Source organism: Gadus chalcogrammus, chromosome 7 (genome assembly GCF_026213295.1).
Source record: "Gadus chalcogrammus isolate NIFS_2021 chromosome 7, NIFS_Gcha_1.0, whole genome shotgun sequence".
Classification (NCBI taxonomy): domain Eukaryota; kingdom Metazoa; phylum Chordata; class Actinopteri; order Gadiformes; family Gadidae; genus Gadus; species Gadus chalcogrammus.
In genome coordinates, this window is record NC_079418.1 from 24,875,984 (window position 1) to 24,898,562 (window position 22,579).

At 46.5% G+C, this 22,579-nt stretch overlaps 1 protein-coding gene across 1 annotated transcript in view; it reads left to right on the top strand.

Annotated features, from left to right (window-relative positions):
- The window catches only part of zbtb16a (zinc finger and BTB domain containing 16a), a 104,274-nt gene extending 92,763 nt beyond the window's left edge, over positions 1-11,511 (top strand). Inside the window, exons 5-7 of the mRNA XM_056594224.1 lie at positions 928-1,098; positions 7,262-7,432; positions 11,282-11,511. Of these exons, the coding sequence (XP_056450199.1) occupies positions 928-1,098; positions 7,262-7,432; positions 11,282-11,511 (572 nt within the window). The remainder of the gene's footprint in view (positions 1-927; positions 1,099-7,261; positions 7,433-11,281) is intronic.
- The last annotated feature ends 11,068 nt before the right edge of the window (positions 11,512-22,579 follow it).

Sequence of the window (22,579 nt, forward strand, 5' to 3'; positions counted from 1 at the left end):
CCCCCCATTGTCAGACATGCTCATCTGTGTGTGTGTGTGCGTGTGCGTGTGCGTGTGTGCGTGTCTGTTGTGTGTGTGTGTGTGTGTGTGTGTGTGTGTGTGTGTGTGTGTGTGTGTGTGTGTGTGTGTGTGTGTGTGTGTGTGTGTGTGTGTGTGTGTGTGTGTGTGTGTGTGTGTTTGTTTACAATCCTTGGTGTGTGTCTCAATGCATTTGTGAACAAAGCTACCCTGAGACTCTGGGCCTTCGGTCCACTCTGATGCCAATCAGAGAGCCTGCCGGCTTTGTGGCGATTTACACACACACACACACACACACACACACACACACACACACACACACACACACACACACACACACACACACACACACACACACACACACACACACACACACACACACACACACACACAAAACCAGGTCATGCACACACACACCAACCTCAGTATAAAGTGCGTTTTCACAAACTGTCAACCTCTCGCTGTGTCGGGGGGGAGATATCTGTGTCTGAAGAGTGTTTACGAGGCAGCGGCTGTGTGCTGAATGCAGCTTTCCACCCATGAGCCACGGCTGCTTTAGTTTGGCGATTTAGCCACAGAATGTCGACGAAACACACAAGGTCAACCAACGGTGATTCATCCATTTTCCGCGGGGTCTGTTCTGTTGCATCCCATGCGGTGCACTGCACGGTGACCAACCAGGAGCCGCTGTGAAAAATCAACAAAAACGATTAATTTAATGCTCTCTGACATCCACTGTCTCATATCAACGGCCATTCAAGACACGCTACACCCGTTCCCCAATGCCTTTCTACGTCGTTCAGATTTTATCATCTGACCTCACCTGACACCCGCAGGGCGAACCACCCGACTGCTCAGCCGGCAGCCTGATCCTGACCCTTGTCTTTGTGTGTGCTGTGTTTCCCTCAGGCTCGGACATGGCCATCTTCTGCCTGCTGTGCGGGAAGCGCTTCCAGGCTCAGCCGGCGCTGCAGCAGCACATGGAGGTGCACGCGGGCGTCCGGAGCTACATCTGCAGCGAGTGCAACCGCACCTTCCCCAGCCACACCGCACTCAAGCGCCACCTGCGCTCGCACACAGGTCAGTGGGGGCCGGGGGGGGGGGTTTGCAGTTCGCCTTTTACATATCTGCGGGTCCATTGTTTTACCGCTATGGTTTCTGTTTTGTTTTTCCATCACCATATCCCAAACCATTCCCACTAGCCTTCCCTGCAACCATTAACTGATGCCGGTCCCCGGTAACAAGAATTAAGTGACATCATGATTGCTGTCGTGTTTTGAGCTGCATCATGGTAAACATTACCACCGGGACCTCCGGGACATTTATCTAGTATCTTCTTAACCTTCATATGGTTCATAAAGCATTGGCTTACAAAAAATCACAATAATACAGTTCCTCTTTAAATACAGGTCTTCACATAAACCTAAATACCACAAGGTCATTTTAGGTTAGGTACTGTACATCATTGTTCTATATCATTCACCATTCTTGTGATCCGAGGGTTTTGTGACAAAGTATGTTGAATGCATGTGTAATCATTGTTAAAAGCAGTTTGTGTATTGGATAATATTTGATACTCCATTTGCTCGCTGGAGGATTTTTGGTAATATAAAAATAGTAAGTCTCGAAGATGGATAATAAGAAGCTGATGTGAACAAAGGTTATTTGAACATGCAAACACGCAGACGTGCGTGTCGCCTGAATAGATCATAAACATTCGCAGTTCATCAGGCGGTGTGTAAAAATCCCATATCAGAGATCCTGTTGAAACCTCCCCATTTGCAGTCGTTTGAGGAATGATTCTGACTTTATTCCAACAAAAGCTCTATATGTACTGTCAGTCTAGTTCTCTCTCTTTCCCCTGCTGTCTCCCTCTCTTAGTCTCCGTCCGTCTATTTCTTTGTCCAATCCCCCGTTTTGTTATTTTCTCTGTGCTTGTTTCTCGCCGAGACAAGACAATCATACTAATACATTGTTGTGGAGCCAGGGAGCCAGCCACAGAGAGAGAGAGAGAGAGAGCCAGAGAGAAGTGGCAGGCAGAGAGATAGAGAGGGGAAGAGAGATGGATAGAGTGGAGGAGAGAGATGGAAAGAGAAGGAGAAAGCAAGGGGGGGAGAGGGACTAGACGGAGAGGAAGAGAGAGGGAGAAGCAGATGAAGAGATGCATGAGCAGGAGAGAGAGCGAAGAAGAGGGAGACAGAGGAAGAGGGAAATGGAGGGAGAGGAAGAAACAGAGTAAAAGAGATGGAAAAAAACAGGAAGAGGTAGAAAGAGAGAGGAAGAGAGAATGGGGGGAGGAGGAGAAGGGGATTGATAGGCTGGCAGAGGCAGCCACTCCGGTGTGAAAAAACCCCGCCATAGCCGTGACAGCATATGAACACATGGAAATGAATCCCATTTTGCTCACAAGGGACCCCCACCCCCCCCGCCTCCTCTCTTTCCCCCCCTCTCCCTCTCTCTCACTCTGCCTCTCGGCCTGCCTCGCTCTACCGGCTGTCTGCGACCTTAAATAACAGTCTCACTGTCGGGGCCGATTTAGCTCACCCGCTCACAGATAAATATTGAAACGAAAGGCGGCGAGATGAGAGCAGCCAAGCCCTATTTACAAGCCAGACACACACACTGAAGGCACACACGTACCACCGTATACACACGCACAGACGCACTTGCACGCGCGCACACACACCCTAATCATTAGAATTGTTTTGGTTAAGGAAAGGGGGGGGGGCAAGAGGGGCGGGGACTGTTGTGGCTGCTTCTTGTACTTCTGTACGCACGCACGCACGCACGCACGCACGCACACGCGCGCACACATACACACTAAAAGCATTGCAGGGGACAACATGAAATCCCTCTTACACGCAGAAACCGAAACACACCTTTTGCAAAAAGATGTGATCAACAGCAGCTACAAACCCTACCTTACCTGACGCACGCACACACACACGCACGCAGGCGCACACGCGTGCACACACACTTACCCACACAGACCCACACTCATGCAAAAACCGTCACGCACCCACACACACACACACACTCTCATGCGTGCACACACATACGCACACACACACACGCACAAACTTGAAGCTGATCTCATGTAGGCGTGTGTTAAATAACAATGAAGCTGTGGCCGTGAAAAAAGCAATCATTTAAATGCGGCGCAGAGCCTTTTGTCAGAGAGGGGAGGGGGGTTAGGAGGGAGGGAGGGAGGGAGGGAGGGGGGATTATAAAGTCAGTAGCTTGGTATTCATCACTGGGCGCCAAAAATAAGTCTCTAGTGTTTAGTTTTTTTCTTCTCTGCTGTGAACGGGGAGAAGCGGAGGCATACAGCCGGAGATGTTTACCTTTTCCCTGTCCTTTGATGTTGCTGATCTCCTCCATAACGAGATAGAAAGTGATCTGGGGTCGGCGGGATGTGCAGACTGGGGGAGGTGGGAGCTCACCTCGTCCGTGGAGCTCATCAATTGTTCGCGCCGTTGCTCTCTGTGTTTTCGGGGTGACATCTTGAGGGTGACGATTATTTAGGTACTCCCATTACCGCGATTGCGAGTACATTTATTTTCTCTGATTAACACCATATATAAAAAGTAGAGCAAACAAAAGTTTCCCCTTACATATTCCCTCATAAAATATGAATGAAATATATATAAAAATAAAAAAGACAAATACAGAATCTATGTATTTTTGTTTCCAATTACATTCACCAAATTACAAATGTGCTTTGTGCAATTTGTTCTGTCCTCCCTCCATATTTGTCATAAAAACGTGCGCTAAACTTACCATCCAGCGACAAAGTCAAGTCAGTGTGTGACTGAACCATGTCCTAATGGGCTTTTAACTGTAGCCCCCACCACCACCACCACATACTCTACCCTAGTCCCCACATCTGTTGTTGTCTGTTGTTGGGGCTGTCCATCCAATCGGTGGTACAAACCCAGAACAGAACCGCTGAGCGAGTCGGCGCGCGCTTGTGAGCACGCAAGAAAGAAAAAAAATCAGTTTTAACGGCAGTGGTTATTTCGGCATCTTTAATCTCCTCGTCACCCCCACCCTCCCTCCCTCCCTCCCCCCAGCCGGGCTGGCTGGCGGGAGAGGAGAATCATAGAGGGGGGAACCCTTTCGTCTCTACTCTCTCACCCCTGCTATTTTCTTCTTCTATTTTCTTTTCTCTTTCTTTCTGCCTTCCTTTCTTCCCATCACTCCACCTGCCCCTCCTTCATGCCTTCCCCCTGTCTCGTATGTGTAGCTCACTGTTTTCCTTTTCCTGTACCCACCCTCCCCCTGCCCCCTCTTCCCTCTGTCCCTCCATCTTTATGCTCTTTATCTCTAATCTCTCGCAGTGACACGCACTATACAATCCCCCAGACAGAAACACACAGTGTCCAATGTATTGTACAAGGTGGACTCACAATGACGGCGCAGGCAGCCCTCCCTCCTCCCCCAGCCCTCCCTCCTCCCCCAGCCCTCCCTCCTCCATTAATATTCTGTAGCCGTGCTCCTCCTCCTCCTCCTCCTCCTCCGAATCATCCTTGCGTGTGCGTGTGCGTGTGCGTTGCTGTCTGCTGTAGCGGAGTGTTTTGTGTGTCCGCAGCTGTATGAGAGAGAGAGAGAGAGAGAGAGAGAGAGAGAGACTGGGGGAAGAGAGGGAGAGACTAGGGAGAGCGAGCGAGAGAGAGGGAGAGACTGGGGGAAGAGAGGGAGAGACTACGGAGAGAGAGAGAGAGAGAGAGAGAATGGGGAGAGATGAAGTGAGGGCACTGGCACTGAGAGAGCTTACTGTATTTGTTATTTTTCTGTCTGTCCTGACATTATGACGATGCACGCCAGCATGTGCACTCCTCTCCCTCACACACACACACGCAGCTTCTTCCTCAGCATTCCACTTCCGTGCACAGGTCATCCCCTGTGGAACCAGCATGCATTAGGAGGCGGCCATGCAGTTTACAAGATGTAGGGAGGGAGAGGAGAGGAAGAGGAGGAGGAGGAGAAGAAGGAGGGAAGGAAAAAAAACAGGATGGTAATGAGGCAAGACAGAGCGAGAGACGGAGCAAGGGAGACAGAGTGAGAGAGATGGGGAGATGGAGGGAGAGGGAGAGAGACGGGTAGGGGAAGTGACCAACACGTATACGAGAAGGGAAAAAAAGGAAAAGAACTGAGGGAGACGGACGATGAAGCGAAAGAAGAAAACCCGGTGACAGGCTCTTGATTTATGGAGGACACATATCTTCTTGTGCCTGCGAGCGTAATGTATTCCCCTGACAAAATTAAGACCTGTCTGCTCGTTCGGGGCGTTTGCCTGCAGTTTGAATATATATCCGAGCAGTCTACGGTTTATTTATTTAACAGTGACCTTGCGTGCGCTGCTAAAACGCCGCAAACTACCGTAGCTCAGGCCGCAGACTAATTTAAACCGCCGCCATCAAAGCCGACGCCGTGTCCGATTGTAGCGCGTGGTCCGGCCAGCAGGAAGTGAGAAGGCATAGAAAAACAGCCCCCCCCCCTCCGCTTGTGTGTGTGTCTTCGGACGTGCGTGTGTGTGTGTGTGTGTTTGTGAGCACTCGCGTGTGCATTAAGGTGTGTGTCTGTGCATACACGTGCTTCAGTTTGCATGTGTGTGTGTGTGTGCATGTGTGTGTGTGTGTGTGTGTGTGTGTGTGTGTGTATGGCCGTGTGTGTGTCCATGTGTGTGTCCGTGTGTGCGTGAGTGCGTCTGTCCATGTTTGTGTGCCTGTCTGAGCACGCTAGCCATCCCCCTTGCACATGTGATCGGGGCGTCTAATTAATAGGCGAGTGGAATGGGGCTGTGATTATTATTCCTGCGGTGTGGCGGCGGCACGGCGCCCCATGATGGAGTGTGATCTGTAGGGGCGGTGTCGGTCGGAGACGCCGGGAACAGCACAATATCTTACAGCAGGAGCCCTCTGATAACTTCATGCAGACAAATAAAGTCTGCCACTTTTATTGATTTTTACCGCCAGACCCCGGCCCCACACGCCAACCCACGCACACAAATTACACTCGCCTGCGACGAACACACACACACGGCGCACACACATAAACGTGTCCCCACAAATACACAAACACACACATATGCAGACACCCACACACATTTGCACACACTCATGCGTACATACACACACACACACACACATCCACCCCGCACACATAGACACACACACACGCTCTGTCCCCTGGGCTGCTGATTCCCCCTACCACTCTTACTTACTACCTATCTATCCTCCTATCTCTGGTTTTAAGACCTGTCCTCCCAGCTTTGAAACATGACATGTCCCGGGGAAATGCCCTGCCTCCTGGGAGAGGTGGAGGTGGTGGATGTGGTGGAGGTGGTGGAGGTGGGGCATCGTAGCCAGGAGCTACTGTATCCCCATCTCCCCTTCTCTACCTCCTGAATAGAAAGCAAACCTGCGCAGACATGGATACACGTCCACTGACTGGGGGGATATGCCGCTGGAAATATGAAAAACGAACAATACAGACCCAGAGAGGTGGCATGTGATTCTGGCAGAGAGAGGCAGTACGGGAAAGAAGTTTTTTTTTTTCTCCCCGGCTTGCTGTCAGGGTGAGCAATAATGATGCAAGGGTGACGTGGATGTGAACGTGACACACCAGGCAGGGAGGTCGTCGATAGCACCAGGGCTGGATATCTGTTCTCATGACAGAGTAGGCTTTGCTTCGGTGGGCCGTTCCCAGCCATCAGGTGCTGGGTTTGATTCCCCCCCCCCCCCCCCATTTCTAAAGTGTAACCTCCAGGCAATCTAGAGCAAGATGCTTCTAACCTCCCACCTGCTCATTGATGACTTGTATCTGAATGCAATGTAAGTCTCATTGAAAATAGGGACTTTTTTAAATCGCTGTGTATATAAACACACTCTGTATGTTTCTTGCTGTGACCCATTGTGATATTTTCCGGTATCTGTGTTGCCTCATTTACATGCCATGGCCATTCTTAACGTTATCTCTGTAAGCACATGTATACAATACCTATTGCATTGTGTAGCATCTTTTCCTAGCTATCTTTGTTGTGTACGGGGAATGAGTTAACCTAGCAATTGTAACCACTTACTTGTTTCCATGAACATCTTTGCTGTACCGACGGCGATATATTGCTTCTCTTTCTTCCGTCAAATGTACTTCATTGTGAGTCGCTTCTGATGAAAGCGTCAGCTGAATGCCCTCCACGTGAATGTAAACGTTGTTTCCCTGTGCTTCCCGCTGACCCCAGCCGGCGACCACCCGTACGAGTGCGAGTTCTGCGGGAGCTGCTTCCGCGACGAGAGCACGCTGAAGGGCCACAAGCGCATCCACACGGGCGAGAAGCCCTACGAATGTAACGGCTGCGGCAAGAAGTTCAGCCTCAAGCACCAGCTGGAGACCCACTACCGCGTGCACACAGGTAGGACCCCCGCGCGGACCCCCCGGGGAGACCGCCGGGCATGTCTGTCTGTCTGTCTGTCATTTGTTTGGTGTTGAATTATTTGTGTCTGTTATCTAATTATCTTTTGAGGGAAGGGGGGGGGGGGGGGGGGCTTTGAAAGGTGGGGGCAATTAGAGGGAAAACCAAAGCAGTGTTTGAGCTGGATCCCACCCACGTGGACCCTCGCTCCTGTCCGCGCGCTGAACAGTAAACAGAAGCAACAACCAAAGAGGGCCTCGGTGGAGAATCAAACGGCGATGCGGTTCAGTAAACACTACCTCACACACGAGTACAAACAGAGTACAGACCCAGCCGATACACGTGGTCCCCAATAGAAGGCCGTGACCGCCTCGGACATGAGCTGTGCTCTTGCACCCCCTCTCTCCTCCTGATCCACTCACACAGCATTATCGTCCGCTCTGCCTGCGTGACCGTACAGTACGGGGTCCTTTGTGACCGCAACAAAACCTCACATAAAGCCGCCCGTTCGATTCAGTTCTCTGCCCTGGGTCTGCTGACATAGATAGAGGCGCGTAAGGGGTCACCTTGATCCCAGTGCTTCTTAAAGCTCGGTTTACGTATATCTTGTTATTTCATTTCATTGTCCCCCCCCACACACACGTCGTGTGGCCGATCGTACTTGATGTCTCCCTTCTTACTGTCTCTGGTTTGTTTCTCTCTCTCTGTCTCTGTCTCTCTCACTCTCACTCTCACTCTCACTCTCTGTCTCACTCACTCTCTGTCTCACTCACTCTCTGTCTCACTCACTCTCTCACTCTCTCTCTCTCTCGTATTTGCCGTTGTTGTTGTGCGAATTCACCTAATACGACTGAAACTCCATATGTGTCACTTGATGTCTCCCTGACTCTACATCTCTCTACTCGTCTCTCCCTCACTAAGAGCACAAAAGGCACGCCATGGCTTTCCGTAGCCCCATTATCACTAAGCCAGAGGAGCAGCGATGCACTATCAAAGGCAACCATGTCAAATAAATTGGCTCCCCATCATCCCAAACAATCACCTTGTTATTTTGGGGGATGGCTCATGTGCGGACACAGAAAGAGGCAGAGGAGGAGAGACTTAAAGAGATCCAGAGAAAGAGAGACTCGACGAATTAGTGGCAGACAGAGAGAGAGACCGAGAAAGACACCTAGAGGAAGGACGTTGGAGAAAGAGAGAGGAGCTAGACAGGGAAAGACATTGATAGAAATTAGGAAGACGTATAGACAGAGAGAAAGAGAGCGAGAGGGACAGAGAGACAGAGACAGACAGATGGATTGAGAGAGAGAGAGAGAGAGAGAGAGAGAGAGGGAGAGTGGCTTGGAGGTAAGCCGGGGGGGAGGGTAGGGGGGAGGGGGAGTAGCGTCAGATAACGGGAACGAGTGACAAGCTCACAGTCAAAGGCCGACCGCACACAAAATGGAGCCCCTTGATGAATCATTGACATTGGCAAGCAGCTACAATACCCCTGTTCCCCCACACCCCACCCTCCCCCCTCCAGATCCCCCCGCCCTCCCTCCGCCGCTGGCCTCCACCAGCGCCTGGCGACGGCCGATCAATACCTCAGTCCCATTTGCAATTCATTATTGGCTGCTTATTGAGGCAGGCCTGTTTACAGTGTGCTTATTGTCTCTGTGCTGGCGGGCCGTCACCGCCGCAGGCCACACACACAGGCTCGCTCTCTCTCTATCTGGCTCTCTCTCTCTATCTGGCTCTCTCTCTATCTCGCTCTCTCTCGCTCTCTCTCTCTCTCTCTCTCTCGCTCTCTGGCTCTGGATCTCTCTCTCGCACCTTCTCTCTCGCTCTCTCGTTCTCTCTCTCTCGTTCTCTCTCTCTCTCTCTCTCTCTCTCTCTATCTCTCTCTGTCTCTCTCTCTCTGTCTCTCTCTCTCTCTCTCTCTCTCTGGCTCTCTGTTATAGACGAAGGGTGCGAGTCACACCTGCGTTCCCCCCCTCATTTGCATCTTGTGGGCTAAACAGCATCGGCTACCATAACCTCACCCAGGTCAAGGTTGACTTTACCTCCCCCCCCCCCCCCCCCCCCCGAAACAGCCTCGCCACACACACACACACACACACACACACACACACTAACCAGTGATAATTAAGCTCATTTTCGCAAGCACACACACACGCACACACCAGTGTAAAGTTGACAGGCTAAGACGGCAAGATGGCTTCCGACAGCTCATTTCAAATGCCACCGGTAAAGGTCAGCATTTACATGTCTAATTTGTGTCTGTCGCGGCGGAGCACAGGCGGATTATTCCCCTCCACCGCTCTAATCACGGGTGTGTGCGTCCGGGCAGGCGGGCTGAATGGACCGCCCCCCCCCCCTCCCCTCTACCGCCATCGACACCCTCCGTCCCCGGCCCCCCCAACCCCCTACCCCCCTCCTCCCACGACGACGAGAGGCGGCCGGTTTGCTTTGACACGCGGCACCTGCGTGATTCCTCGCTTCAAAGGGCGCCGTTGCCGTGGTGATTGATGGGTTGTATAATCAGGTGAGGCGGGATTAAGGAAAACACGGCCCCGCCAGTGTTGATCCGAGGCTATAGGGGGGACGCGGGTCGACGCCGCGCTGAAGGGAAGTGCCTTTCGGGTGGCAACGTTTGTCTCTTCCAATCAAAACATATCCGTTTAGAATATATATCCGTCGCGCATTGAAGACCAGAGTGAGTGGCAAACATTGAATGAGAGGAACAGCGTTTGCTTCATGTTTAACTAATAAAAACGCATAAAAAAATACCCTTCATACAAACGCATCTGTCAAGTGGCACCTGAAAGCCGGAGCGTTTGTGTACTTTCATCTGTGTTTTTTCAGCGTTTGTCTTTGGAGGTCGCTTCATTTATACATGCGCGAGTCTGCGGTGACGTGTGACAGAATGCCATCGCCTAAACATCTCCACAGTGGCGGCCTGATTTTGCCTCTCAGAGCCTCTAATGAGAATTGATAATGACTGAACACAAAGGGTTGCCATCCCTTTTAACTAGCCGCTTAATTGGGGCAGAGCTAAGTTACACACTCGAGGGGGCATATTTGATAGACCTGGCTGAGGAGTTCCAACGCTCACACATCTACGGCGGTCAGAACGGGAGCGTGCGTTCTGAGCCGCACGGGGGCCGTCGATCGCCCCGTCGACGCGGCGGTAATGGATTTGTAATGTTGATTCACTCTCATCGACTTCCGGCATGGCCGCCGCCTGTTGTTCTAGCAATACTGAATATCGCCGTGCCTCCAGTGAGACACGAATTTGAGCGTCGCACTGACCTGAGACCTGCCGTTGCCATAGTTTAGCATCTCAAGCTTAATACATTGCGGATTTGAATTTGGTTACAGCCAATCGCTCTGATTTCATGTCCAATGGAAAGTGTTGAGAGGCGTCTTGGAAGTCTTTTTTCTATGTTCTTGTGACCGAGTTGAATCCAATCAAGGTGGCGTCCATTGATTTGGTTCCCTGTCAGCCGCGTGCCTTCTGACAAATGGAACGGGGTTGCGTTTGTTAGCCGTTTCGACATTCTTCGAGTTCTTTTGTACATTTTTCTTCTGATTACAAGCCCAGGTTGCATTCAATGCCAAGTGTTCTTTCTCTCCCTTTCCCTAACAGGTCATGTTGTTTTAATGATTTGCGAATACCGTAGCCGCGTACAAACTGACAAACAGAACCTCAGCCTTCAACATTGTTTGCCGTTGTTAACGGTTTCGATTATTCTTTGTATCTTTTTTGTATATTTTCTTCTGCCATGTCCCACCTTGCTTACCAATGCCAAGTGTTCTTTCTCTCCTTCCCCCCCCCCCCCCCCCCCCCCCCTCCCCGACCCCACCCAGGCGAGAAGCCGTTCGAGTGCAAGCTGTGCCACCAGCGGTCCAGGGACTACTCGGCCATGATCAAGCACCTGCGCACACACAACGGCGCCTCGCCCTACCAGTGCACCATCTGCCTGGAGTACTGCCCCAGCCTGTCTGGCATGCAGAAGCACATGAAGGCCCACAAGCCCGAGGACGTGCCCTCGGACTGGCGCATCGAGAAGACCTACCTGTACCTCTGCTACGTCTAGCGGAGCCGTCGGGGGGGGGGGGGGGGGGGGCGGAGAGAAGGGGAGAGGGGGAAGGAGAGAGGGGTTGATGGAGAAGCGAGGAGGAGGATGGAGGGGACATCAGAGAAAGGGTGCAGCGTTTGGCCTGAGGGTGAGTTTGTGGGTGGGGCTGGGTGGGTGGGGGGGAGTGATGGGGTGATGGTGGTCGCGGGTGTGGGGGGGGGTTATGGATATCGGGGTGGCAAGAGGGAGGAGGGCTGGTTAGAAGTCCTGGAATGTCAACAACAACAAAAAAACAAGACTTTAAATTCGACGGTGTGCGTCGTTTATTTTTGTTGGGGGGGTGGGGGGTTACGTTTTTTGTTGTTGCTGTCCCATAGTCATGCAAGAAACGACGTGGGTATGAGGACAGCGGTTTCGCAGGGCACCGTGCCACGAACAGTGCTCCAACAAATGGCGCTCGGTGGCCCAGTGAGGGAGAGGACGTGCGAGGGAGAAGCGAGAGCAAGGAGCGAGAGGGAGAGATATTCTCAGTCACTTTTCGGATTCACCGGGTCGATCATAGCCGTGATTATTTTATTTTCGTGGTGCCACGTTTTGTAAAGGGCACAGCGGCGGCGTCGGATGGCGGCAGAAAGAGACTTTTTCGCCGCTGGTATTGTTTCAGGCAGCGACGCCCACTTCCTCTCTGTGGGATTTACGGTTGGAGAGGAATTGGGAGGGGGCGGGGGGTTGTTGTTATTATGGGGGTCATTGCTGGTCTTCCTGGTCTTCCTTCCTCCATCTTGTGTTGCATAAGGGCTGGGAGGAGGGGGTCTATTTACTACCCCGGGGGGCCCTCCTGAAGAGCAATGGCCGCCCGACGCGTCATGATTAATGATGCTTTGTTTTTTTGTTTGTTTTTTGGTAGGTCGCTGCAATCCTACGTTTTTCACGGCTTGACTGCACATCTAGAACCCCTCACGACAACAGTTTCTGTTCGAAGCTTCAGTCTCATAGTACATCCTCACAGAGGCCACTGGGGGAAAAAGAAAAAATAGCATTACAAAATACGCAACTACAATAACACAACATTATAATGCACCGCTCAATCTGTCCTTTATAGAAAAACAAAAAAAACACAGTTGTCTACAAATGTCATTCTTCGTGTTATCTTTATCTCTATTTTTTTCGTCTGTTTTCCAAAACTATCGGTGTAGTACTTTGTACGATGTAACAAGACGCCTATCAACTAATCACACTAAAGACAAACGGACAAAGAGGTTGTTGTTTTTTCTCAAGAGAACTCATCCGATTGGTCCATTCTTCACAACAATGGACGTGGAACATGCAACCAAGATGGCTGCTTAACAGAAAAAATAGGAGGGAGGGCAGGACGAGGATCTGCTAGAACTGTGAGAAAACAGTGGTGAATGTTTTAGAGAAGACATGCTTGAAATGCACGTGACGCGCCCCTCCCCCCCCCAACCCCCACATTGTCGGTTAAATGTGCGCGGTCGTTGAGACGGGTCACGGACAATTTCGTTTTTTGTTCACTGTACACCATGAATGTGAAAGAACAGCCCAGAGAAGGTTGATTTTGTTTGTATTTGACTGGGGGAGGCGGGGATGGGGGGGATGTAGGATTACCTAGACCTGGTTTATAAAGGCCAAGCCTTGTCGACCGCGGCAAAAGGTATTTCAAGCAACACTGCGAGTTACAGCGCTGATGTCGAGGGTAAATACATATCGAAATAAGGTCTGCGGTGAGCGCTGGTTCACAGAGCGAGGGGTAACATGTTGCACGGCCTGTTTGGGAGGGGCCGAGGATTGACCAGTAAGAGGACAGCATTATTCTACTCTGCATGTATGTGGTTCCATGCCTTGCGCTTTGGCTCCCTTGTTTTTTCCTATCGTTGTCTTGAGCTAAATCTCAACACATTGTACTTGAATTACCTCCTTTTTTTATGTGACCTCATGTGCTGGTTTTGTTTTGTGTTTTTACTTTAACCTTTTTTTCATCGGCAAACGTTTGGTTTTGTTCGGTATGTGTCGAGAGAGATGCATTGCACAATACGATAAAGCAATGTGCGTACACGGTAAAATGTTAAGTGCCACGAAAAGAAGATGCATTTTCCGTGTTTTCTTTTTTTATATTTCTTTGTGCATTATTTGTTTACCAAATTTGGTATTGTTTAAACTCTGCTTGGGGAATAGGCCGAGAAGGTTTGGTCATTTGTTATGAAAGCTACCTCTAAGTTGTTTGTCGTTTTTTTTTTTCATTTTAAAAAGCACATTTTTGTTCCATGTTGCATTCGTTGTGTGTTGTGTTTTGCTTTTTTTGTCGTCATTGTTGTTGTCGACTTCATCTCATGCTTTCAAACGTTGATTTATGATTGTTCGAAACATACTTTTATCGCAACAGTAGAAAAGGCTAAGAAAGTATTGAGGAGAGTTTAAAAAAAGAAAAACAACAGATCTTTCAAACGGATGTTTAAAATCCAATCCTCTCGCATCCCCCACCCTGCCATTGTAGAAGAGCAGATTCCGAACAATTCCGAAGCCTTAAACGTGGAGTAGGAAGAGGAGGTTGGGAGAATAACTTTTTAAAGAGGGTTTAAAAAGAATTAAACTTGAAAATATGTGAATAGAATTGTAGTTTTGTAATGTGAAAAAGCTGAAAAAGACAACAAAAAAAAAGACAAAAAAAGTTATTGGAAAAAAGTGCCCGAGTTTCGCCGCTGTCGTTGCCCCCGTGGACAGGTCACATGACGCAGCGATTGCGGAGCGTGTCGGACAAGTGGACCTGCAAGTCGTAATCAAAACAAAGAAGAAGAAGAAAAAATAAAAAGACACGGTTAAGAATAAAGATTCTCTTCGTTGACCAGTGCTCTTGAAAAACGGAGCATTCCTGAGAGAGCCAACCGAGGCAATTTGATAGCTATTATAAAATATTGTGATATTTTTGTATTCCGTGTCGGTTCTTGTTTTTCCCCATTTGTTGAGGGTATCAGCAGGGCACAAATATTTGTATTTCCTGTTTTTTTTTATTGCCTATAATGTCTCTTGTTTTTTGGTCCCTCTGGGTGTAAATGGTTTAGCCTTGCTCCTCCTTGATATTGTCGGACATAACCCAATGTATGTGCGTGGAACATGTTGTACTTGAGTGTTGCTTTTCCTGGATGTCAATCGCATTGTAGATGAAGGACTAACGTCTTATCCGCCACAACTGTGTGAGTATGTGTGCGTGTGTGTGTGTTTGTAAAGTGTAAAGGAATATCGATTTTTCATTCAAGGAAAAAATATATATAAAAAAGCTCCTCAAATGACAGCAGGGCAGGGAAGGCGGGGAGACATTCGATTGGTTGGCGAGGGAGGGGTGGGCGGAGCCATTGCTACCGGCCAACCAATAAGTACTTGTCGTTTGCGACTTTTCAATCAAACTTGATTGTCAGCGTTACTTTTTTTTTTTTTTTCTTGTATTTGAAAAAAAGTAAGGAGATGCTTTTTCCTATTGCGTCTTGCCATTTTTAAATCTCAAAACACTGTGATGACTAGGGTCTATTTTTTCTTTCCGCCCTCACACACACACACTATCCATCCTGTAATAGTACGTTGTGTCCGGGTCCCAGTGTAAAAGCCACTATATATCAAGAGCTGATCAGTTGTTCCTATTGTGATTCTATGAATGTTTTCTACTTTCTCTGTGTGGGCGAGTGCATAAAAGTGTCTTTGTGTGTGTGTGTGTGTGTGTGTGTGTGTGTGTGTGTGTGTGTGTGTGTGTGTGTGTGTGTGTGTGTGTGTGTGTGTGTGTGTGTGTGTGTGTGTGTGCAAGCGTGTGTGTGTGTGTGTGTGTGTATTAGTGAAAAATGCACTAATCCGATCAGACACAAAATAAAATGATGTTCTATGCCACTTTTTTTTTCCTCTGAAAAAAAAGATTATTCTATACATAGTGCGTTGGCATTTCTATAGTTCTTCCCTCAGTGTTTTCTCTGATGTTTATGTACTATCTTTGTGCCTAAAAATGGAAATTGTTCAAAAATGTCCATCTATATTAGTTTCTGTATTTTCAGAAGAAAGACTAACGGTGTCTCCAGCCACCCTAGGGATGTCATGACGCTCTTACAAAAGAAACCATGCAAAATAACCTGATCTGGTAATCTGGAAAGAGTCTCAGTGTCTTTTCTCACTGCCCCTCCTTCCAACCTCCCCACCGTAAACGTTGGGATTCTGGTGGAAAAATCCTGTATACCATATTTTTCCCGCCATGTCTCGGCTAGTATTGGCAACCAAACCAAAAGCATACAACATGGAGAATGTTTTCAAAAAATGTAAAGAAATTATTTGTGATTTCTCTTTTTCTTATGCCCTATCACTGATATTGGCTGGCTTGCTTGCATATTGACTGAGTAAGTCTAGCATAATTTTGTATGTTTCTTTAACATTTATAAGCCCCCATGTCAGCAACAGGTTTGCTGACTATAACTTTTGCTTGCTCTTGAAAACAAAATTTAAAAATAACTCCATTTCGGCAGGTTGGCACAGGGGAGTAACTTTCCCTTCTGCTTGTTTTTTTAACTCTCTTGCTGGTAAAAGTGCTTTTCTTTTCTTAAAAAAAATACAATTAGATTGTGATGACAAAGTGAAAACCTGGTGGTAATCCTGGCATCCCTTGGAGCTGGCACTTTTGTGTTTTGGTGTTGATGTCTCTAGAACAAGTAGCCATTTCATGCCGTGTTGCCATGCATGTGCCATTTGAGGTCTACAGAAAAAAAGGAATAAAAAATAAAAAGACAAAAAACAGAGTAAGTAAAGCACTAAGACATTGTATTTTTCTAAATATTAGCACTGAGGACCAATTGCCCTATCGGACCAAGCGCAACACAGCTTTTTATGTAACAAAGCTTCGTATCTATTTCTTTCTGTCTCTCTTTCTCTTTTTTTTCTGGCTTGTCTGTGCTATATTCCCCCTCTCATTTTTTGTGACAGCACAAGTGCCAGTCAAAATTGCTCTGTGTAAAAAAAATAGTGTTTTTATTATGATTTGAATTTTTATAGTTTTCGTCTACCTCAGCACCTAATCTTAGCCTAATCTTAGAAGGTGCCCGTTATCATTTTTATTTTAATTTTATTTTTGGTTGTATTAAATTTGCATTTGAGCTTTGCAAAGGTCCTGTGTCTTTTCTAGAGACAATGCTATTTCTGTGGCAGTTTGTTTCCTGTTAAGCTGTGCCACCAATCTATGGCAACATCCATGTCTGTTGATAATGAAAAGGATGATCTGTTGTTTTTTTTGTTTTTTGTTTTTTTCTTTCCACGTAGAGTAAGACACATCTCTTTGTAACATTTCAGTGTTCTCTGATGGAGTGTGAAAAAAAAATAAAAAAGGAAAAATAAAGGATTTAATGCTGCAGGTTCTCTTCTCTTCTCTCAATGTTGTTGTGCCTTCGGTACTGAATATAAGCACACATACACCATTTAATCTTCTAGAATACTAGCTGTAGATCAGTTGTATTTGTAGACATTTTATCCTGTTGCGGTTGATATATTTATGTATTCACGAATTTCACGTACTAAAATATCTTCATTATATTAAATACAAAACGTCTTATTGTGCTCTCTTTAGACTTCAGATTGTCTGTCTTGGCTCTTATTTGGGCTCCAAGAAATTTGAACAAAAAGTGTTTTTAGTAGGCTATTGCACATTCAGATATAGCGTATAAAAGTTTTAGAAGCAAGACATATCGCCTCTCTTCAATGTCAAGTGTGTATTTGTTGATATGTGTTCATTTCCACTAAAAACATGTTGACGTTTTTTAATTCAATTAAATAATTGACAAAATCGAAACATCTGCACTAATGATAATGTAAATATAATCATTGAAAATATGTTGCTTAGTTTTTGCTATATTCATTTCCTCTGGCTATTAAAGGAAATCCAGTCTGATCCATATGAACAACATTGAACTGAAGCTGCTCTTTGGTTAATCCCAGAAACATTTAGATGCAGCTTGCAGTATCTGCAATTAAAATAAAAACTTCAAGACTTTTTATGAAATAACCTTTTTAAGTGTACATCATTAAAATCAGGGCTACTTATTAAATATAAACATGTAACATACCGGTACAAAATATATTTAAAAAACATTTTGCCAAAGCAATCATGTGATATAATTAATTATTTGTATTAGTATGATTATTCTTATTATTTTTGTATTTGTATGAGTTAGTTTCCGTTGGTTTTTAGTTGATTGTCTTTCTTTTATAGAGCTTTTATATAACAATGATTATATGTACAATATTCATAACATGAACAAATATAATGAAAAATAAAAAAAGATTTGTTCATCAATATCAGGAAAATGATGCTGCTATAACATATGTGTATATACCTGAAAATGTTTTATTTTATTTGGTTTATTAAAATCCATCTAGGGTTCATCCTAATTTTTATAAGATTGAAGTGGGTGAAGTACCAAATAAAAAGGCTGATTTACAGACAGCATCATTATCAATGCACAAAAAGATTTGATCAAGGCCTGATAACATGTCGGAATTCTTCTTAATATTTCAATGAGCTATAAAGCGGTATAAAAAATACTATAATGACTCATACATTTAAATCCATTTTGGAGCAAAGAAAGCAGAGCTTAGATGTTTACCAAATCTTTAAATAAATTGATAATTATGGTCAGTCAGTGAATTTTTAAATAATCCAGAACGTTCCTTGGAAACTGTGCTGCTTTCCCAGAGTCCTGAGCAGTATCGGCGCACGGGTTGACAAATAGGCGGCCGTGACCTCAAAACACTTTGCAGAGATTGCACTATACTCACTGCTTCCCATCCACACACCGAAATATGTAGACACTTGACTGGGCTTGTAAACACCATCGCTGTTTATAAACACACCAAACTGTCCCCCGCTGAGATTCCTCGACATAGCATTCCAGTCCGTACAACATTGTGTATTTACACTTGATTTCTGAGGAACTCAATACCGACGCAGAGTAATGGACCTGCTTCTCCTCACTCTGCTCTGCTTGGCCTAACCCGAAACGACTTGCAATTGAGGAGGAAAAGCATAGGATATTGCAGGCGCTGCAGAGATATCCTTTAAGTCAAATTGAAGTCTCCCTAAAGCCTGCCCTGCGCGGTTAAGCATTGGATGGAGTACTGAGGAACGCCCTGCTCTTCCTCCTCCTCCTCCTCCTCCTCCTCCTATTCTCTCATCCTCCTCCTCCTCCTCCTCTTTCTCTTCATCTCCTCCTTCTCTATGCAGTGTTTAACATGAAGTGGCAGTGCGTGTGTTCCCCTGTTGCCCCGCTAACCTGGCCGAAGCGTGGAGTCGCGTCAGGTACAATGAGTCGTCACGCTCACACTCTGATCCCCATGGGAGCCCCCACGATCCAGGGTGCAGCAGGGGGGACGGCTGGGAGCCGGGGTGTCACCGGGGTGCTGTTTGTGTTGGGTGATGTGTGAGGGGTGATGATGGTGACGGGTGGGGATGGGCAATATGGATAGATTAGCACCATAACAATGGGGTATTTCACAATATATCAGGATAGGCTCAAGTTCATAATGCCATTCCAGTCCATTCTCAGTCTATCAGAGAGACTTTGCATTGAAGCATATCATCATTCATATTTAGGCCAAAATGAGATTGCTAACCTGACTCTACTCTCCTAACACTGCTGATTCATTGTGCCTCGTAGGCTATATCCTCAACCAATCCAAGTGCTTTGTATATTCCATAATCATGATCTGCCTATTTCATCTATTTGACTTATGCATTTTTGACGCTAAATACAAGATGAACCTTAAAATATGACTTAGGCAATTAGGCTGTGAGGCTGACAATATGGGGGTTTAAAGTATGGTATCGGACTTAGACTACCTTTCCTTCCTCTTGAACGTTTCAAACCGCATATTTGGATCGTTTGAAAGGCATGATGCCTTCGACCACCGAGACCCAGAGGAACATGGTGGGCAGCAGACTGTTGGCAGCCCACCATACAACCAAAAAGTCCCCAATGGGGGATTTCCCGGCCAGAGCGTTTTTTCATATCCACGTCCAACGACCTTATAAATATTGATGTCTAGTATTCCCTTTCATTCGAACCTGCCGCGTGTCACAGGGAAACACATGGGGAGGAAACGCGAGATTGGTCAAAAGTCATGAAACCTTTGCACTAATATTTCTTGAAATGCACGTTTGCCCCCGATTGGTCAGCTGTTGCGTGAGTAAAGCAGTAGCTGAACGAAGAGGAGTGTAAGGAAAACAGACAAGTGATTTGTGAGGATGTTTAGGTTTGTCTGATGTCCTGCAGACTTCCTTGTTCTCTTTTTTCCCGTGGATGGTTTTCCTGTCCTGCACGAAAAAGGGTAACTGTATTGACCACTGGAAGGCTAGTGTGTCCGGCGTGTGTGTGTGTGGGTTTGGGTGTGTGTGTGCGGGTGTGTGTGTGTGTTTTGAATGGCCATTGTGAGGAACCCAGGGGTCCCATCTTTAGTTGCTCTTTGACCCAGATATGATCTGAAAGAGAGAGAGAGGGAGAGAGAGAGAGAGAGAGAGAGAGAGAGAGAGAGAGAGAGAGAGAGAGAGAGAGAGAGAGAGGACAGTTGGGCCCTTGTGAAAGAGACCACACTCGATGGATGGGGGGGTTGTATGTGTATGTGTGTGTTTGGGGGGGGGGGAGGTGATCAGAGAGGTAGGGGGTGGTGTCCGGTCGTGTCCAAATTCCTCTCGGATTGTCATGTCAGCTAAGCTAGGATCTGTAGGGGGTAGCCGGCTTTCACACACACACGCGCGCACACGCATGCACACACACAAACACATGCGCACGCAAACGTGTGCACATACACAAACACACGCACACACAGACACAAACACAAACTGCTGGCTTAAATAAGTATTAATTTGAGCGGCTCTAATGATTTGTAGTTTTTCTTATTGTCTCTTTTCTTAGTTGACAGCATAACCAGACCAGACCCTTGGATTGGATTCTTCAATGTGCAGCCCTTCTACAAACACACCCCTCTCATCAAGTCACACATTTCAGAAGAGGCGAACAACATGTAATCATCAATTTCTTAGGGTAAATGGGATTTGTTACTGTAATACATGATAACGATGCTTTCTGTCTTCTGGCAAGAAGCCATGTCCCTTCTGTTGCCGTCTGAGTAGCCTTAAGAAAGTTCCACAACTCATGTTTCAGTATTGAAAATGAAAAAGAAAAATTAAGATCATATATAATATGTGTATTATTATTAATAGTATTACAAATCAATATTTCGATTTCTTTATTGATGAACTGCATTTATTTATTTTGTTTTGTTTTCCTGTTGATGTTTTCTGTAGTCCGATATACAATGATTGGCATTAAGATATTGCCTGCTACAAGAGCTGGAAAGAATTGAGCGTATTCCTACTGTATAAAAAACAGTGGTACAATGAAAACAGACCATCCTCAGGTGAGGGCGCCATCTAGCGGCTCTCCGCGGCACTAACCTATCAACCGGTTCCTCTGCTGGTCTCTTTTAGGTCGATTGCATTGTTCTCTTGGGTGTTTCATCAACCTGCAACCTGTTTTATGATTTGTGAAACAGGTTGTAAGTGTCTTACAGTGAAAAAATATTAAATTGTTTACTCTGGGGAATTATTCCTTCATTCCACCACCCAGCACCCCACACAAGAGGTAGGATTAGAATATAAATACAATTAGTAGCAGCATAATGACAAGTTATTCGGAGTATTAATAATATAAAGGCTCTCACATGTTCAACAGGGATTCTTCTTTGTAATACTTGTTTTACTCAGGAGAAGACCATGGCAGCATCAAAGACCTATCTGTTATTGGTGTGCAGCTGATAGCTGAGCTACCACAGTGAGAGAATAACACATATGTGCACGTTTAAAAGAAATCCCTCTGTATTTTGAAAAAAATATATTATCACTATACTTATCCAACGAAAGGGGTGGCAATCTTCCAGTGAAGAAAAATAAAACTGAACACCATTTTCAATAAATTAAAGGGTTTGTTGTTGATGGTGAAATGTGTTAAGCAGCCATTGAAAGTAAGGGGGCCTGTTTGTTTATGTGCAATAAAATAGTAGGCTGCACACCCCTTTGGATGTGTTTGTGTATATTACATTACATTTTTAATTTGACCTTCTCTTGCTTCAGGAGTGCAAAATTAGTAACCCTAACCTAACCCTAACTAAGTTGAACCTTCCAAACCTAAACCCAACCATATCATAAGTTCACATTTACGATAAGTGAACATTTACGACACAACGCAACATCAGGGTCCTGGATCCATTAAAGCGTCGGCGTAATGGCCGTTCCCCTTCAAACCATGGGGCCCGTGTTCCCTCTCCATGCCCTGTGGAGCCCCCGATGGATTTTTTTCGGGATGAATGCACCCATTTACTGCACAGCAGATTTTACTTTAATTATGTAGAGGAATTGTCAATACGGTTTAACGAATCCCGCGTCTCGTCCGTCGTAATGCTTTCAGAGCTACATGCTAATCTTTACTGTGAGTTCATGTGAGCGGCCAAGGCCGTTGTTAGCAGGGAATTGGAGTCGGCAAATGGATGAGGCTGTGGGTGGGTGAGCCGTGCCACTGGTGTGGAGAGCTGCAGTGCGTTTAATGGCTTATAAATGACAACGCCAGAATGGGGTGCCGCGTGTAGGATACGGCCTAATAGGAGGACACACAGAGGTTGGAGCCAAATGGAAGACAGAGTCCTTGGTGTTATGAATTGTAATGTTTTGGGTCCATGTGTAAACATACTGTTAAGGTTGTATTGTTGTTGATGACTTTTTCTCTGCGTCTGTCCGTCTATGTCGTTCCTGACTGTGCTTGTTGCCTCTCTCTCTCTCGCGCTCTCTCTCTCTCGCTCTCTCTCTCCGGTGAATGACCTCCAACGTAAAAACACATGATTGGCTTCTACAAAGAAAGACTTTGTAAGCACTTACATAGGCATGGAATCATATTCATGTATTTTTATTCATTCAAAACATGATTACGCATACATACACTCCTAACCACACACTTTACTGGAAGCTTTCACAAAGGAAATCAGCAGAAACTGCTATGCAAAA